General features: G+C 37.0%; 1 protein-coding gene across 3 annotated transcripts in view; it reads right to left on the bottom strand.

Annotated features, from left to right (window-relative positions):
* LOC126919370 (protein madd-4-like) overlaps positions 1 to 20,528 on the bottom strand; it is a 243,243-nt gene that overhangs the window by 40,955 nt on the left and 181,760 nt on the right. For all 3 annotated transcript variants that reach the window (XM_050728485.1, XM_050728487.1, XM_050728486.1), the window contains one exon: positions 4,050 to 4,376. In XM_050728485.1, coding sequence (XP_050584442.1) covers positions 4,050 to 4,376 — 327 coding nt within the window. The remainder of the gene's footprint in view (positions 1 to 4,049; positions 4,377 to 20,528) is intronic.

The following is a 20,528-nucleotide window of genomic DNA, read 5'->3' as shown; positions in this document are numbered from 1 at the left end:
CGACTTTTTAATCAATGAAAGTTCTTCAAGAAAGAATTTCGTAACACGGCGATATCTTTAGACGAAGCAGGTCGATGGTGTTTAATTTGCTAGATGAAACGATAAACAACATCAATATTAGTGTACGTCACCTGGTGTTAGCGTTCTCAGACTTAAGACAGGCAGCGACTACTTAAGGGGTTAATCGACGAAAGTAGCCCTCTCTCGACGTGGCTTGCCTCTCGGTACACAAAGTCGTCAACGGTGTAAAGTAAGATCGAATTAACTTAATGGACGAGAAGTGCGGGCATCTCGACGCACCCATGGTAAATATTGGTCGAAGACGGGCAGGCAACGACGCCTCGTTAGCTCGCATTTCCGTCCGCCGAGGAAAAACGTGGTCGTGTACAATCACATGGATTTAAAACCAAAAGTTATAAACATGTTTCGGACGAGCCCAGTACAGAGAAAAATACAGCAGAGAAGAGAGGCAATGAGGGAGAGAGAGAGAGAGAGAGAGAGTTTAGGCGAATAAAGGGCACACTGTATGCTCTACCTAAGTAAATTTCTCCGGTCACGAGTTTCCGCCGGAACTTTCTTCTTCCTTGCCAAGTTTCGACAAGGGATGCAGCAATTGCGACTTAATTCTTAACCGACGTTTTCAGCGTAATCTCGAGCCAAGGGCCGGGACTACGATCGCATATTTAAAAGTCTGATCTTTGCTTTTAATTAATTATGCGTTAGTCGGCTCGCTTTTGAAATTTCTAGGCTGCGAATATAAATTAGGAAGTGGAAATCATTTTGAAAGGAAAGAGGAGACGCGGGTGAACGGACAGATAATGGTTGTTTGGTCGAATAAAAGCGACTATTTTTCTACTTTCTTTGGTGAAAATGTGGAGCTCGTTAAAAAATGCAAATATCTATTTAAATATGGAAATACTTGAAAAATGGCGTATGTGTTTTTTGCTTTACATCGTATTACAGCCGGAATTTGGATCGTCCGTTTTTTGATAAATGTACCTCGATCTTTCGTTCTCTTTGTTGTATCGCGTTTCCAAAGTGCTTCAGAAAATATAATACGGTTTCGTGGAACGAAATCTAAAATCTCTCTGTACGAATTTCAAAGACATCCGTATCTCGCGTATGAACGAAGTCAGCTTTGAACGTAATAAGTATTGTTTGTTCGCGCACACTTCACGTGCATGCACACGAGTATTTTAAACGCATATTAATGGCATGATAAAACTTGCAAATGAAACCTTCAAAATTTTATCGAGTTTCGCTACGAGCGTATGCAACATTAAACACGGCCAGTAAAAACGCTTTTTTCTCTGTGTTTACGCCGCTTCCGAGAAAAAGATCGGTATTTTATTTAGAAGAGCTATCAGTGTCACGATTCATTGCGGTATTTTGAAAATCGTCGCGTTGAAATTTCCTTGGAAATTGAATTGGTTGTTCATCGAATAGATCGATGCATATTGTAGACCGCGACTTTATATGTCTGACCAGTGATAGACCTATATCACTGATCTCTATTTACGTCTCTATTTACGTTTCTATTTACTTATTTTTTAGGACTGATCAATGATAAAATCAACCGATTGCCATTAATAAATTATATACACAATACGTTGTTTGTTAAATCAATCATTGTTATTATATATGTATATATCATTAATATATTATTAATTGAGTCACATATAAGAAATATGGTATATATATCGGGCCTACCAGTTATTATTTCCTTATCGATTAATTTAATTTAAATAGGATTAAACATAGAATAAGCCAGCATGCAGACAGAGTTTTAAGAGGTGAAACTCTTTTTTAATGTTACTATATATGCACTAATTATCAATGCCGGAGTAATCGTTAATTAACAATGGGCATAGCATTATTCATTGGCTACACTGAGTATCCATAAGTAAATAAGCTGTTTCAATATGTATACGAATGCATCGTATTTATGTTAAATATTGATATAGCATTCGCTAATGTTCCGCATAGCCTAAATAATATTCGAAGCGAGAACGTCATTGGTATCGTGAGATTATTGTAACGAAATATGATAAACAAACCCTCGTTATCGATTGTTTAATTCCCAAAACGCGTATACAGAGGTATTTTCATCGAACGAATGTAATGCTTAAAAAGTCAACCACGTTATTGACGCAATATAAACGTATCCGGACGAGTCCGTGATTATTTTCAACGTAGTTCATCTGTTACGAAATTACACGACACGGGAGGATAATTTGTTTGCGATAAATTTAATAAAATGTAATAAGCGTGCCAGGGTTGTCCATTATTGTTAATTAATTTAAAGATTGTAACGCGCATTCATTTAGTAACAAAACGAAGTTTCGTTTGGTCCGAACGAATTGCATCAAATATTGACAGAGAATAAAACGATCGATAACAGAAATTTCTAGTGTGCACGTCATTCGGATGGTTTGCGTTCATCGCGTCTTCGAACGAATCTCAATGATCTTAGACACTGATATCGTTAACTAAACTTTACGAGTCACAAATTGCTAACGCTAATAAATTACTTTGCGCAACAGTAACAAAGTAACAGGCTTAACAAGAAAACGAGTAAAGTTCTACATACCAATTTTCTAAATTATAAGCTATTTAATTGTTCTGTTCTGTGTAAAATTAAACAAAAAAAAAAAAAAAAAAGGCATAATGGAAATTTATAATGTTATCTTAATAAATTATAAATTACGATCTTCATCTTGTTTAAATTAATAATGATGCTGCACGATTGATATTTATTCGCGGTCGATGCTACGAATTGCACAGTACAAAGTGATTATTATTTATTTAGATTATTTCTAAATTAATTCTGAGAATAATTTATATACTGCAATTTAAGCACAGGCATTTCTACAAGCAGTCTAACTCACCCGGTAACTTTCTTCTTAAATATTCATCGCAAGATTATTCTGAATTATTTACATAGACTTATTTTGACAAACCGAGTAAACCAATTAATTTCGAGAATTTCCCAAGTTGGCGTCAAAATGCTGATTGTTTTCTTGTTTCTTTTTTACGCTGCCGTTTCCGGCGTTCCTCGACCCTTCTTCCAGATATTTTTCAATTAATTCGTGTAATTGAATTTCTACCGCTACACTTTCATGCCGCGTTGCACTATGCTCGATTAAACGCGAGCCAGAAATCGCACTCGGGCGTGCGTAAAACACAAGATTGGATGGAGTGCGGTTTGGCAGGCTGAACTCGCAAACTTCCGTGCAAAGTACAAAATATGGCGCACCGGAAGGGATACTGACACGGCGCAAAAATTGCTCTCTCCCGGGAGATAAACGTTTCCGGTTACGCTGGCGCCAACTTCCTTCGAATCGAATGAACCACGACTCACTTATCAAATTGGATTCTAACTAAACGAAACTCTGTTTTGCAGAGTAAAATTAACAAGCTGTGCCGGACAACATTTTTCTTTGAAACAAATCTAAAGATGATGACTTGAAAGAAACAAATATTTCATTAACTTTATTCGAAAACGTTTGGTTCGGACTACATTAAGAATATTAATTTAAGATATTTTATAGACAATTATTTATATAGCTGTCACTCACACTGTAATACTGTAATACTGTAATAATTATCGTTTCTGGTAAGATAAAGTACGCGTACATATTACAAATAAGCAATACACGAGAAGCGGATCATGAATCCATGTTTGTCGATTGTCTAATTTCAATGTTACCTCACAGCCAGAAAAGATACCTCCTTAACGTATTTACAAAATTTGGAAAAAGGCTTATTCGAAGATGAAATAACCGATAAATCTATGAATTTTCACAACAAACCAATAACACAATATTTTTCAAATCTCTAAGAAAATGGCGAACATATACATATACATATGTATATTTAATATGTAACAACGACATGACATAAAAAGGAGAGGTCGGCAATATAAAATTAATTAACAGCATATTCTTCCTCTGTAAAATGTAACATGGAAAATGTGACATGGAAAATGTCACTTATTGTTTTACTCCTGTAATCTTCAAATGAAATATAAAAAAGAATTTCCGACTCACCATGCATTCACCACTGATGCAAACATCCATGCTGTCAGCGTAGCATTTGGTGCCATCCTCTACCTTGTCCGCCAGCTGCACCACGATTGTTTCTTCGCTATCGAACTGCAAGGCGTCGGTGGCATCACGCGGTAGAGTCTTTTCGACGGACATTTCCTGTCTTAGCCGGCTCCCAGTGTTCTCCAGCGATTGTTCGCCACGGCAGATCAAAGCACACGGTCTGCTTGGGTCGAAATGTGGATACCATTTCAGCAGTTGTCCACTATATGGCACGTCGTCAAACACGGCACATTGCTCCGCCCGGAAATCGTTCGGGTTCTCGCAGGGCTGCAATCAAAAGGCCAGATTTTCTTTTTAAATTCCACGTTCTATTCACGTAGATAGAGCCGTTAATGTGATTTTTAAGGATTTTAATGTTTCGTGGATCATGATATAAAAGAAGTGGTGTAGGCTATTAGATTTTTGGAGCACTCATTTTCGTCGCTATTTCTTTCACTTAGTTTCTATAATTTCGTGAAATTAAAATAATCGTTCAAACTATTTAATGTAATATCATTAAAAATATTTAATTGCCCGAAAGAAGAAGATCAATTGCAATTGCATCAAGAACAATTGCTCGGTTTAGACGTAAATTACTTTGTCAAGGAAGCATTGCTGTTAAATTTGCGTCGGAATTAAATAATTCCAGAATTATTCAGCTACAATGTGCCATCCAGTGTTTTACCGTTTTGGTAACAGTGTTATCCTATTTTGGTTGTTTCGTAAAGCCGTTAAACGAAGCGTGTCAGCCGGCCTAGAAATCGTTCAGAATTTTCACATGACTGAAAGCAAAGGCGCAGATTTCGACGGAGCACGTCATTAACCAATTAGGTCGGACGGTTATCGGTGTTTCACGATGTCCACTTTGCAACGCAATCAAGGCACGCTGATGTCCTCTTTAAGTCAACTCAACGATCGAATATTCTCGATAAAACGGTTGGAACACCGTTTCTCACGTAACTCGCGAATTACCAATATTCCATTTGAAATTATTTAATCGTTGATCATATGCGCTTTTATAACGCTGCCGGCCAGTTTCTCATTGATTTTCCTCCCATTGTAAACGTTATTCTGTTCTGCACCATTTAATCGTTTTACGTTCAATTAACCGCGTTATCATTTCTTCTCTTTCAAAGAAATTAATAATAGCAGAAAGAGAGCAAGATGGACCGGCGTGCGGCAGTCGGATGAAAAATTAATTTATAAAAACGTGCGATCGTAAACGAGACGGCAGGTATTTGTAGCGGAAAACAAGATTAAAAGCAATAGGTGTTTCGTTCGCGTTTTGCGATGCTCGATCATTCTGATTCAACAATGAGTAAGTCAACAAATTTCACGGTACCGATCGCTAATTATCGTCGTAATTAACGGCCTGGTAATCAGATCGGCTATGACTCGAGGCCGTTCCGATTGTATGCACGTTTTTGCCGGCGTATCGAGTTCACCTCGATCTACGACGAGCGAACGAGCCGTGACGTAAATTGACCAAAGCAAAGGGTTTATTACTATTACCGTTCTGTTCGCTGTCTCCATTTTGCTAGCCATTCAACTAGAGAAGAATCCGGGCGGTCAATAATTAATCGTTTGTTGGTTAACTGCCTTTTGGAAAAGCTATCGAGTGCTATCTTTACAACAGAATATTTTATCGTATTAGTCTACGACGCAAAAAATAAATAAATCTTATCTAATACAATAAACAAGGCTATAATAATAACTTAAACAACTTGATATTATTTTAGTAATTGTGTGATTTGATATACATACATATGTGTAAACACAGAGCTATCAAGTTTGATCAACAAAATAATTTGTCATTTTTAAAATCATTTTATTCATCAAAATCATTCCCTTCTCTTATGTATCTTTTAGCATGCTTTCCATGATTGATAATAGTGGATTGTGGATAATAGATCAAAGAAATTATCTGATTGTGGATAATAGATCAAAGAAATTATCTTCGGTGCTCACACCTTAAAAGAAACGTTGATAACAGCTCTACACTATTATAAACTATCGGATATATTCCCAAAATGTAATCAAGCTATTCATCGATAGACTTTTGAATAATCATACACAGACTGTTCATTATAGATATTAATAAGCTTAGTAAGCTTAATCCAGCGAGATCATTTTTATTATATTTTCAAGATAGACGCTCACGTTGTATATCATGTTTTGCTAGATATATATTCGCAATAAATATCTTGCAATTTCTGTATACATTTTCAGATTGTTTTTACATTTTACTAACATAGTTATAACAGTCGTATCTCGTTAACGTTAATGAAATTCCAAGATATTTTATATAACACATATAATATGGACATTAAAATTTTCCATGGTAAGTGTCCAAATACTTTCGTGAATCATTGTATACATGTTCACAGGAGGAAACGGTTATTAAGTTTCGTTGGATGGGACGATTTATGGCGAGACGATCGTTTTCGAGGAAAAATGATATTAAATTCGGTTTCAATCACTTATTAGATTCGACAAAAATGCACCATGTGGGCAGTGAAGTGCAGAACGTGGATGCTGGCACTATGTTTTATTGTTGACAGAGCACCGGACGATTTCGAACAACGGGAACATCAAAGTTCCGTATTACTTTCCGTGTTCTAACGAAGCTGATTAACAACGATGCCAATGTTAATTAATTAACGCACCACGCCAACTGTAATTTAGTTAGAACAGCTTCCAGTTATTTCTGTCGTGATTACGTAGTTGCTCTTTTCTTTCAATATGCCGAATAAATTACAAACTTGTGCTTCCAGCTTAGTTATAATTCTGTTTTTAAAAATTTAGAAATCTGGAATTTAAAAAAGATAAGAAATATCTGGCTATTAAAATTCGATTTCTGACAATGTCAGCGAGATTACGTTCGATTAATTGATCATTCGTCTAGCAAGTACGAAAATTACATTCCATATCGTTTCGTCCTCTTATTCTTTATAATTCCTTTGTGATCATCTGTGGTCAAGATGAAACGAGTACAGACGATGTGATAGTTGAAAACTCCACCGTCGTTGATAAATATTACGACATTTACGAAAAGTTGAATAAGCGTGAGAAATCATTAGAACGACAGATTGAGAGACTAGCACAATTCTTCCCTAGTGGAATTGAATATTTTACAAGCGAGATATCCATGCCATTTGTTTTTTATTTTATTTAATCACTTCATCCAGTTACCAACCATTTAATCCGCATCCGATCAAATCCTCTGTTTCGATGAAAAAGGGGAAAATACAAAACCTTAATAATCTCTATTAAATTCTCCTATCATTACATTGTATTAACAAGTTTAATTAAATACGGCGAATTTTGCGAAATAACCTTTCCCAATGATGTCATTTATGGATCGACTTGGAATTTATTCAACGAACAATGATATTCGATTGTTGAATAGCATGAATGGAAAATGTCATTGGGACGTTATCATCGGTACATGGGTTGTCGTGGGATGGGAAGTCTTTTTTCTTTGAATACGCCGGAATCTGTGTCGTACAGGCGCACCACTGGCTTTTATATTTTTTGCTAGTTTAGTTTTCCGCGGAAATCCCGCTCGTTTTATTTTACCCTTTACATTTGTCTCTCGCCACCTCACTTTCACCCATCTGCGTCGCGTCTCGTTTCCGCCTACAGCTTCCTCGCGGAACATCGTCGAATTATTCGGCGATCCATCATTTCCCGTACCCGGAATGCAAAACACTACTTACGGGACACCTGTTACTGGCCGACTAGCATCTATCGATAAAAAAATTCGATGCAACGTTGAGAAAAAAGATTGCTGATACTAGATTATGCAGCGTACGTTCGATGATCGTGGTACGAAGCGTAAACAGGCAATTTTTCGTGCAAATAATTGCCAACAAAATGCAAGATAATTGCTTTTCCAGCACACCTGCGTAGTAATATCTATTCATGGATTAAAGAGTTATTAGCGAAATTATTATATGAAGAATGTTTTATCTAACATTCTATTATTTATTTCAACATTCTTCTGATCATATTGATATTTTATTTCCTATAAAGAAAGATAATTTATGTCTCAATAAATAAAGTAAAATTGCTTTTAACTTGAAGAATAAGCACTTTTGTACAAGAACTTTTTTCATCGTTTTGATGTCTAAAATCCTAGATGATCCTATAAATATATCCCACCATATATTGTGACATTCTGTGCATAAAACGTTTTATTTAATTCTTTATATTCTCCATTTATTTTAATATTCTTCTGATTATATCTCTATCGTGTTTACTATACAAGAAAGGTAATTTGCCTGCTTATCTCAACAGTCTTTAGGATACTGTCACGGTTATATTATACGTACTTTGCCGGACGAATTTTATTTCCAGGCAGTTTTGCATTCACAGGAAACAAACGGAAATCGTTTTTGTATTACAAAGGAGATCTCTTTATCTGTGAAACAGACGGCGGAGTGTACTACTCGCGGATTAAATATAGTACACGAACGTTATCCATGAATACTGTACACGTTATCTATCTTTCATTTGTTATTTCAAAGAATTTCCGGCCTCGGAGGGCATTGTTATTTAGCCGCGTCAGTGAAAGTAATTTTCACCAGGTGAAAAGAGGGTAACAACAAAGTCTTTTCCTTCCAGTCGATCATTTTTCCTGCGTTGTGTTCGGTACTTACGCAGACACACTAACACCATTTCACCCCTCAATCCCTCGCGACGCTTTAAATTCTTAATCCTCTCAGGATTATATGGCACAATTATGGCAACGGGATTCCTTCGCTGTTAACCCGTGTTAACACACTATTATCGTCGTCGTCGTGATAATTATTAAATACAAGCAGGTCTTGACGAGATTGAGTTTCAGACTCGCGGGCCGCGATTCAAAATCGAAAGATTGGCTTCTCTTGCACGTTAACATTGCTCAAATTTACATACAATTGATTTATCTTGGTCATAAAATCAATTCTTTTCTGTTAATCCTGTCGGGTACTTTATTTATTTTATTAAGGCTCAATCAGTGAAATGATTCGTAAAAGTTGCGTAAATGTATTTAAAAATGCGAATAATGTATCTTATATATTGGGTTGTTCGGAAAGTTCGGTCCGATTTTTAAGGAAAATTCAAATGCAGCACATAAAAATTTCGATATACATTTATTGAATTCATGACCCTTCTTCATCTTTCACACAACTTGAATATTCTAGCTTTCCAAAGCCTCTTAGGTTTTTCGGCGAAAAACTTTTAAATATAATTTTTTATGTCGGCCAAACAGTTAAAGTTCTTGCCATTAAGGGAATTATGTAATGGTATAAATAAGTGAAAATCTGAGGGTGCAATGTCTGGTGAATACGGTGAGTGAGGTGAATACGAGGCCGCGTATTGTCCTGATGAAACACGACGCTCTTCCGATTCGCTAGTTTTGAACGTTTTTCGTCGATTGCTATTTTTAATTCGTTCATGATCTTCAAGTTTGAAATCACCAGCCTTAATCCTAGCAAACCACTTCCATACAGTCCTTTCAGCTATAACACCGTAAACAGCGCATAATCCTGTTTGCTGCTAGTGTGACATTTTTGCCTTTCCGGCAAAATAACAGCATCAAATGCCTATGATGCACTTTGTTTCCTTCCATATTTGAAAGCGTATAAAACTAATAGAAATTAATTTGGTTAATCCTAACCAAAGATTTTTCTAAAGATACCTGGAATATCAGCTTTTAGGATATGTACACATGTCATTTGTCTTCAATCATGCCGATATATTCTCAGACCTGCCCCAATGTCATGCAGTGAAAGTTGGCGCGAACTTTCCGAATAACCCTCAATACTATCTTATCGCGCTATAATGAATGTATTAGACATTAGAATGTTAAAAAAAGAAGTAATTTATCATAATGTTGTGAATATTTGAAGTTCTTCAAGGTTCGTAAACTTGCAGAATAGGAGGTGGAAGACTCAACAGTGACGAGAAAGATATAAAATAAATCCTCGAAATTATTATAAATTTATTTGACAATCTGTAGCAATGAATGAATATAATGAATAAATTTTACAATGTGAATAGACTATAAGAAAACTGTAAACAAAATATCGTTCCTTAATGGATTAACCTTTTGCCTTGCGATTGTCTTACAAACATAATCCTTATCAGTATTATATTCGATATTAGATGACAGGTAAAAAAGTGATTATTTATATGCAACAAAAAATCGCAAAAGAAGGGTGAAATTTTACTCATAATAGCCAGTAAGGACTTTTTCCATGTATCATAATATTCTCCACCGCTTACACTTTCTTACTTACTTACACTCTCTTACACTCCCCGTATGAACTTTATTAGCGGGAGTCACAAGATTAGAGGATAAATACTTGAGAGCCGAGGCTTTTTTGTACAAGAAAACCGACGACGACGTCGCCGGAAATGTATTAGCCATTGTTTCCGGCGCAGCCACCGTAATCGGCTAAAACGTCTGGCAAATGCCTGGCGGCGTTTTGAGGAAACGATGGATGTAGAAACGTTCTCGCGTAATGAGTAGTTGAGATTCCTTGTTAAGGAGCGTCTCAACTCTGTAGTGCGGCTTTCGCGGTTCCAAACCCGGTTTCACCGTTTCGCATAGTTTCTTCCTCTTCTATGTTTCGCCCTGAGCAACTGCCCGCTATCCATCCTCAGTCTCGCTATTGCAAGGTTACTATGTAGTCTTCGCTACGCTATACTCGTTCAGGCGACCAACGGCCGTGTATCTGTTCGCCATATATCATGCATCCCGTTTCTGGCCTTGGTTATACAGAATACATATGCACGTACGTATATTGTGCCCAAAAACATTCATGCTTGAATAATTTTTAGGCTGGATTAAAAATTGAAAGGAAGGAGACCGGCAGAGTTTCCTCGGGTAAGGTAGAAATCGTCGAAAGGATAAGGAAAGGCTAATAGGATCGATGAAAAGGTGGCTCGCGTTTAATGTTTAAGGATACGCTGTTTTTTCGGTGCAGATTTTGCAAAGTGTGTAAGATTTTAATTTATTTCATAAATGTTTCTTGTATCGTAAAGGTAATGTATAATAATGGTACGCGTGTTGATGGTTCATTGTTTTAAATGCTCAAATTGTATTGAAAATTTTGTGAATGGTATGTGTGTCTTATTTTACTGTTTAGAAGTGATTCTTAACATGTGGCAATATATATACGGTGGTTACATACTTTTATTTTTTAAGGAAGCGTTTCTTTGTCTTTCTTTTCTTTTCTTTTTTTTCTTTTTTTTTTTTTTAATTAGAATCTACATTTCATTTTCGTAGTACGAAATTTGTATGGTTATACAAAAGCAGAACGAAATAATTCGAGATTTAATTTATCTTATTGAGGATTATTTCGAATTGATAACCCGTTCTCTTTCATTACTCTTTAGCGTGGGTAGTTGAAATAATTAAACCTTCTTCTAAACTTGGCACTGTATTGTGTATTCTTCTTGTGAACGCAATACGCGATCGTGAAACCTTGACGTCAAAGATATCGCGTGCAACAACGGAATTATAATTAAAAAGGCGTGCTCCGCGGGGACAGGATTCATTTTTGCTTCGCTGTCAGGAATTCGTTTGAAAGTATCGCGCCAAAAGAGAAACACAATCGCGATGTAAATTACCCGTGTAGCTTCAAAGCAGAGGAACGGAATGGAAGAAGAGAACCATGCTACGAAAAACATCGTCTTCGTAGAGGAGCACGATTACGAGGTTGATGGCGAGGTTAGGAGACGAAGAGAAAAGAATATGATGCACCTTCGACGATGTCAAAGTCGCGCTTTGGCGAAATAGCGTATGAACAGCGGCGTTCATTGAGGTGCTGCAGAAATAAAGGAGGAAGTCGAGGATAGTGGCCATGTCTTCGTTGTTTTGGTCGCTGTGGTCATCGATGTCTTGCAAGAATCGAACCTCGTATCTCTCGAGAAGATGGAAACCTGTCTTGGAAGGCCATTTTCCCCATCCGGCGACCAAGTGACGTCCCTACATCGACGATATAAAGAAAAACACACGCTCGTGGTTGTTGTTCGCTTCTACGATAACAGAATGCCGCTCTTTTTCACGACGCTCACAGCGAAAAGAAGAAACGGGCGATCGAGAGGGCCACCCGAGATACAACTCCCTCGAAAATGCTTGCGAAAATAACGTTTCTAAAACGTGTCCGGAACAACTGGCTATAAGCAATCCTGTTACTTACGCTGGATCATTTGGAGAATTTGTAGAAACATTCTTTCCCTCTGAGCACTCTTTTCTTCGCGGCAATTTCCAGCTTCGTTTCATTAAGGTGAGAATGAAGATTTTGAAATGGACGTATCGGAGAGGGGAAAATCTTGATTAAAGAATTTCGAAGTATCGAATGTGACGATTGCTTTGAGTAATTCTTATCGTTTCTGATATCATAGACGACACATAGACGATACATGGACGACAAAGAAGTTCCAGAAAAAATTTTAATTTGAAAATTTCACACTAAAGTTATTGACGTATAATATATTAACATAAACATGCTATACGTAGAAGATTATAATTAAAACAGTTTAATGGGGAAAAATGTCTCTATCGACAGAAGTGAATATCAATTTTGTTAAAAATAAAAAATCTATAGCTCGCCATTTCTAAGGATTAGACGCTTCTAATATTAAAGAATACTCCGACTCTTGCTTGAAGGATCCTTTGTATTTCAAGAAGAATGAAAATTTGAAGATGATTTACCAAGTTTTATTGTATTTCATTAAAAAAATCCAAAATCGAGCTAACCAAAAAAAGATTGCTGCGAAATTCTTCTTCGCGCAACCTCGATTTTAGTGCGATATTTTGTAGCATGGATCGATAGTTGGCGAAGTGGGACCATTAAGGTGCAGTGCAAGGAAGAGAGAGGGAGAGAGGGAGAGAGAGAGAGAGAGAGAGAGAGAGAGAGAGAAATACAGAGAAGAAAGAGAAACAGAAGAGGTCGGCACGTTTCTCGATTATCCGTATTTACGGAAATTCCGTGCACGTTACACCCGATAACTTTCGTAACGGATTACTCGTTGAAAGTTTCTTCAAGCAAGATGAAGAGGGAAAGAGAGAAAGAGAAAGGAGTAGAGAGAACTCAGCCCGATAAACTACACCGAACGAATCGTCAATGCAGTCAAATGGACCCGGAGGGCTGCCATCGGCTCAAAAGGATGAAAACGTGTCTGTCCTCGGAAATTTTCATTCTACGGAATTTCTCAGTGACTCGCCTCCGAGTAGTTTACACGACCATCCCCCTTCTTCGCTGGATAGGACTACACGAGCACGTTGACCGACCTTTTACGATGTTTTTCTCGGTGAATACGCGACTCCAATCTCGATTATGGAACACAGTACCATGTTCCGACTGCCTCTTTCCATACTATTTTTCCTTCCGTCCTTTATCGTAGTCGGAATTTATAGTTAAATTTTAAAGGGAGCATTTATAGAAACTTTTTGTGAATACATTATGCGTGTATAAAAAACGCTTTGAAGTTTCATTAACATCGTAATAAGAAACGACAATCATTATCATATCGATGAACCATTATTATATCGATTCAAACGATATCGAGTCTAAAAATGAGGATATAATATATTTGTAACAAATATCAAAATTCTACGTGTATACGTATGTTTAAGACTGGTATTCATACTGTATACCCATTATTTAACTAGGTGTATATTTGCGATAAATGTACTGTAATTTCTACATACATCCTTTACCGACATAATCATATATCCGTGTTTTATTACGGTGGTAACGAAATTTCGTAATGCACATAATATATCTATATACATTTCTATGCTAAGCATGGTGAGAAAAAGAATAAAAAAGAAATAATCAGAAAATCGAAATTGTTTTGAAATAGCGTATGAAAATTATAACCTTTCATGATGAGAGGTAGAAAGAATTCTCTTCTAAATGAGAGGCGATAGATACGTAGAAACAAATGACTTCCAATGCGGTATCTAAATGAAAGGATGGGCCAAATGGAAATTCATTTGATCTCGCAACAAATAAATCCCAAGAAGCGACTTCGAATCGATTGAAATCGAACTCGTTTGCGATCGTTTCCATGAAAGTTAAATGTGAGAAGAAGCGTGTACTCGTTCCACGCAAGTATCTTTTTTTTTAAAAGAGAATCAGATTAAGATTAATTTGTTTCTTAAACGTCTTTCTATCGGAGATATCGATATCGAAATACGGGATAAAAGATTGTTAAATGAGAGATATCAGATTTTTAGATCAATAAATGTTTAATAGAAATAGTAACAGATTGGATACGAAACGTACAGGAAATCAGTAACGTCAATGATTAACGAAGAAACATTTGAGTTAGATCAGATTCGATGAAACCAATGACAATTAAACCGCAACGTAACATGAAGTTGAACTTGTTGCTCAGAATATATAAAAAGGTGTGGTAGACTTGTTGCTCAGAATATATAAAAAGGTAAAAGGTGTGATCCATCGAAACGTAAGAAGAAAACGTAAGAAGAATTCTATAAATGTCTGCTTTCATCGATCATTGATTGATCATTGATAAAAGAATACTATATAGGTGTGCCTGTATTGTATAAATATTTTTCGTGTACAGGCTAGTTCGAACATAACACAAAACTCGACATGTTCTATTTTTCACTATTAATTGTATGATTTATTCGACACATTCAACGCGGAAGACACGAATGTACGCGTCATCAGGATTTCATAGTTTCTTACGGATGACGCGTGGATAGATGAATACACGTTACCATAGAAAAATTGATTTCCATCATTAAGACACCTTTTGTTTTTATGTGCCTCGCTGAATGTGTTAAACGAATTGTCGAAAGCCTTACGATGATCTTAATTTAGAGCGTTTGAAGATGTAATATGATTTTTGTCAGATTTTCTTAAAGGCTATTACCTACTGATAAACGCATCAGACATGGAAGCTCCACGTTACATTTTGAGAACTTCACTCTGAAACTTCATTAATATTGCTGATGTTTTAAAATTCTCTGAAATTTTGAAACCCGTGAAACTTGTAATTTTACTTGGATAAATATAACTACTGGAAATAATGGGTGAAATCTTTTGTAAGTTAAAAGTAAATTATTAACGAAGAATGGGGAAGCGAAATCAGGTCGAAGCAAAGAGAATTGCGGCACAGTTACAATGTGGTGGAGAACTGGATTGATTCTGTTTGCAGTAGCACGCTGCTGGTGGGAATTGGTGGATCAAGCTGAATCCGGGCTCTCAGGATTAAAATCGTCGAAATCCCCGGGCGTCTGGAAGAACTGGTGGTTGGTTGTACCGTTGCATCGACGATTCTTGTTATCCGAGGGATCTGTCCTTGGAATTAACGCGACCGTTTCGCAGTGTAAACTTGGCAATGCTCACCAGATGCATCTTCATTCCGTTTCTTGTTTGCACTGTGATAGAGATACCTTTCTCTTCTCGTTGCCACCGACTAGTTATTGTGAACCTTTTAAAACAGCTGCTTGTTCGCAACGGGTTGAATTATAACGCGTATCTACGTATGTAGTAGGTTTTCGGTTAAGCGACGCAAAATTGCAAAAATTTCATAAACAGACTTTAAACGGAGGTATAACGAAATATATTCCTTCAGTTGGTTTGTTGCAAAGGTGAAAAGGGACATATTTTCTATATTATTAAATATCGATAGAAAAGGCAATATATACATAAAAGAAGAGATACGGAGGTGTAGAAAAACTATTAACCATAAATGGCTTGCTATTTTTAAAACATATTTAATTTTAACCAATTAAGTGAACAATGCCAAAAAACTTGAAATAGTACGGTTGACCTGTCAAATACACGTGGAACCTTTTTACATATATTTTTAACGAGCACAAAAGGTAGCTATTACGCGATATAATGAAATTTGTATAGATTGCAAATAAAACAATATATATTTGATGCACGGCTAAAATATTTAGAAAAGAGAAATCGTAGATGCATTCGACCAAATGAAAAGACTATTTTCATAGAAAATTCATGGGAAATTCTGAAAGATGTGTAATAATTCCGTACGAACGGAATTTCGAGTCTTAAGCTTTCTTAATCGAACTGACTTTATTGCGTCGATTGCAGGATCAGCCTCTCTTGCAGCTTCATTCCTTTTCCAATCCAGCAGCTTTAATAGCGAGCAGAGAGTCTGCACGTCCCGATCCTCGATCGTCGACAATAAGTGTCGTTTTCGGATATTGCTACAACACATGGGAAATTTCTCGATACCTAACAACGGAAACGTGAAAGGTCGATGCGATCTGGATTCAAATCGGCGATAAGGAAATTGCAATTGTACGTAATTGCGCGTGTACTTTTTATTATCCGGTGCAGTTACTTCGAAGGTAATTCCTTTCCTCGTTCCGTTAAATAACACCGACCTCTGTGATAAATCAAACCGAAGATATTAAAAACACGCGCTCCTATCCTTCCAAGGAAACTGCATCACCGGCACTTAATCCTCCTAACTTTGTAGCTTTTTCATTTCACTCGTTACATCCCTCCAAGTTTTTCAATTTTATCTAGATTCCTAGCAGAAGCAATTTTAACATTACCCGACAGAAAAAGAAATCTTAGATAAATTTCATACGGATGGGTTTATACGCTTCTGTCCATACGTATTGAAACACTTGCCAGTTTCGTACGAAATGTGCCAATTGATTTAAAGTATCGAGGGGACTAATAGGTTAGAATTTTGTATTCATGCAGGAAAAACGTCAGTCGGTTGAATGAGTAACTAATTAAAGCACGAGGACATCGATCGAAGGATACACGCATTAGGGGCAAATGCAACTTTATTATTGACCGGCCGGCGGCTGCCCTTGGTTTCATGGAAACTGACCTGATTTTCCATCGCGTTGTTCGTTAGATATTGACGTCAAATGACCTTTCACGTTCTACCCGGTACACGTTGCATCACACAGATGCTTTAATACACGTTTATACGCCGTGGATGAATAGCCAATTTTCTTCGACCGATACGCGTTCTTTCCTTTCGTTTTTAATTAATAAAAGAACGCGCGAATGAGACAGCGTTGAAGGATAACGTAAATGAAGGTTAAGAATAATTGTCCAACGGACTCGATTTTAAACCGGCGAAATTAATCTGGAAACTTCAACCTTTAAACAACTACGTTTCGACGTGTGAGAGTTCGATAAATAACTTCAATCTCGTTTTAGACCATATTGTAATAACTCGCGGCTCCACTAAATTTGACCCGGTTTTGCTCGGACGGCAGCCCGTGGACCAGTGACGTCAGATCATCCTTCTCGAATCGACCATGAAATTAACACTGCTTTAATCTCTCTCCTGTGTCCGCAGGATGCTTCTCATTAAGCTCTAAGCTATTAATATAACAGAGTGTTTGGCATGATGTGACAGTTCAGTCGAGAATTGAACTTTTGAATCGACCTCGTTGCTTTAACACTAGAACTATCGTCGCACAATATACGTGTGTATTTCTGTGTCAAAATATACACGTGGATGATTACAATCAAAATGTTTTGACGGAAACGGATATATATATGTCTAATCGTATACTTTGTCTAATCGATAAAAGTTAACACTAACTTTGTCCAGAGTAGTTAATCGTATCTTTAACGATCATAAAAATAGAAAATCTGTAATTTGTTATTTGTTTTTGTTTCTTTTTTTCACTTTAGGATAACGATTATGATGATTAGTAGACTGCGATTTTTTATGCATTTATGGAAATTTGTGAAAATATATAAATATATCCGCAAAATATATAACTAATCTGAGTTATTAGATTAGAAATTTTCATATTATTTCTACAATATTCCTATTCGATTACATTGCTAAACTAATAATCAGGAAATCTACCATTGATACAGTGTATCTATTGAAAGTGTAATCGATCCACCTTTCCTATCCAGTGTCCATACCTTTCAAATCCTCGTTTAATTCGTACTTGCAGTCCTTTGGCGATCACTGATGATCTAGGTTCCGGGTGCGGACACGCACAACTGCATACAGTCACACACCGAGGACTCGTATGTAATCGACCACGTACGCATGTACGCACAAAGGGATATCCACATGGTAGAACGTTTGTTGGACGGAAATGCAGCACTCTGCACGATGCATGGAAAGCATTTCTGTGATTGCTATCAGATACGGGACCGTTGCTCGTGAGAATGGAACGTGGATTCGTGAATCTCGATCCCGAACCTATCTCTCCATGTTCTATATGTCCTTCGAGTTCTCCTCTGTCTCTCTCTCTCTCCCCCCTCCCTCTCTCTCTCTCTCTCTCTCTCTCTTTCTTTCTCTCTCTCTTTCCTTTCTTTCTTTTTGCTTCTTTTCGTTCTCTGTTCTTCGCGAGATCTCGCATCAAGGTGAGCAAACGGTGGACTTGTCGCGTTCGTTTTTCAGAATTCTCGATTCACCGGGTCACAGAGCCACTAAAAACGGTTGTTTATCGATTCGTGGACCGAGAAACGTTCGACCACGCGTGACGCTCGCTTCGTGGAAGCGAAAAATAAAATGGAATTCGTTGTTTGTACACGAGATTACGTCGCCGGTAAAATATTTGTTTTTGTCGGGACCAGGTGAAACATGGTGAATATTCTAAAATATTTTTCCGCGACATGCGTAATATTTTGAGGCGCCAGGATGCTTGTGGGGCACCGATGGATTCCTTTGGAACAAAGTTTCCTTGTGTCGTGCCCAGCGAAAAAGTTCCGTATTAACGCGATGGAGGAAATTTTTCTTTTGACAAAGTGCAGCGATGTGGTGATCGTCGAGGAATTTTCCCGCGTGTTTTTCGCGCTACCATGAAACTTTAATAAGCGTTTTAAGCGAGAGAGAAACGAAATCGAGATTTACGTTCTCCTTGTGTTCCTTCGTCTTTACTCGAGGATATAACAAGTCACCTTGAAACACGTTGTTCCACGCGAGACCATTGTTCAGACTTTAACTTGATAAATCGACACAGTCACACCATTTTCTCATGTAAATCAGCCATACTATTTTAAAACGCAATTCACGTCGTATTTAAGACCTGTACTTTTCAATCAGATATATTCACCGATACAATTAACCCTCCATTATCTTATATTTTTTCTCTTGTATAGGCTCTATCTCGTGCAGATTACTCGTTCTTGGTGCAAAATGTCAAAAGTATAAACTCACTGTTCGTATTTAAGCCACGCTCATTTTTCATCCGATTAAGCGACAATTATCACGAATTACGTTACCAACCGATTAAAGTGTATAAATTTTTCGAGACGGCACGCAAACGATTTCGATGTGACACCGCAGTGGCCTTGAAACCTAATCGAGCCAAACCGCAACCCTTTGTCGTCATGCGGTTTCGCGGCATGCATACGACCGGCCAGTAACCCATTCATGACGGCGCTTGTACGCGTTAGGAAAGACAAAGGCTGTCAATTATCGAGACACCGATGAAAAATACGGCAGAACAACGTTCTCATCGACGTCGATGCTTCAATGTCCTGTCGATGCGCGAGAACCACGCTTCAGGCAATTTAGGAGTCGCGAAATCCGCATAATTTCTCCTAACGTGTCGCCATTAACTGAAAACTGCTATGTTTAGAAATTTATAAATAATAAAACCTTGAAGAATCGTGATTGGAATTTCACTCTGTGCAAATTTTGCATAGTTTTGCGATCCTTTGTTATATCGTTTTAATATTATTGCGACAAAAAAGAGAAAAGTAACTGCTGCACTTACTTTTCTAGTATTCATTTAGTGCAGAATAATAATAAAATACTTAATTGTTTCCAAATTGACAAAAGGAAATGGCGAGGTGAAATTTTATACATAATAACATTAATTGCAATTTCGTTTACTGGCAGTAAGTTTTTTCAAAGTCTGAGAGATGAGAAAAGTATCGTGAATTATACCTGTTAATACATAAAAAATCTAATTAGGTAAGCAGACATTTTATTAATCGTCAGAAAAGTAGAGATCACCGAAGCTCGATATATTCCATTTTATTTCTAGCTGAAATTCGTTAAATTCAGGTTAGTTTCTTTGGTTTCCTAAACAATTTATTAGAATGTATAATAATATTCAGGCAATGTAATGTAAATGATGGCTCTGACGGGATATTGTGATCGATTTTAACGAAACGATAAAATATTAATCTCGAATCTCTACGAAACTGTTGATTTACCTAATTCTCTTATTTAATTTTTCCTTGTTCAACTTGTACTTGAACTTACACTTACACTCTTGCTTACAATTTCATTTTTATGGATATATAAATACAAGCATGATAACTTTTTAAGTATTCAGTCAATGTGAATATGTTTTTAGTTTTATTAAAGATAAGAAACAGCAAAAAGATGAGCTTCTAACGCTGACACGATGAAAGGTGGATTTTTTGCGGGGTTATGGCTCACGAAGCCGAGGAATCCCCTCGACTTTACGTAGGGAGAAAAGAA

Source organism: Bombus affinis, chromosome 8 (genome assembly GCF_024516045.1).
Source record: "Bombus affinis isolate iyBomAffi1 chromosome 8, iyBomAffi1.2, whole genome shotgun sequence".
NCBI classification, from domain to species: Eukaryota; Metazoa; Arthropoda; class Insecta; order Hymenoptera; family Apidae; genus Bombus; species Bombus affinis.
This window is presented reverse-complemented; position numbering and strand designations above follow the sequence as displayed.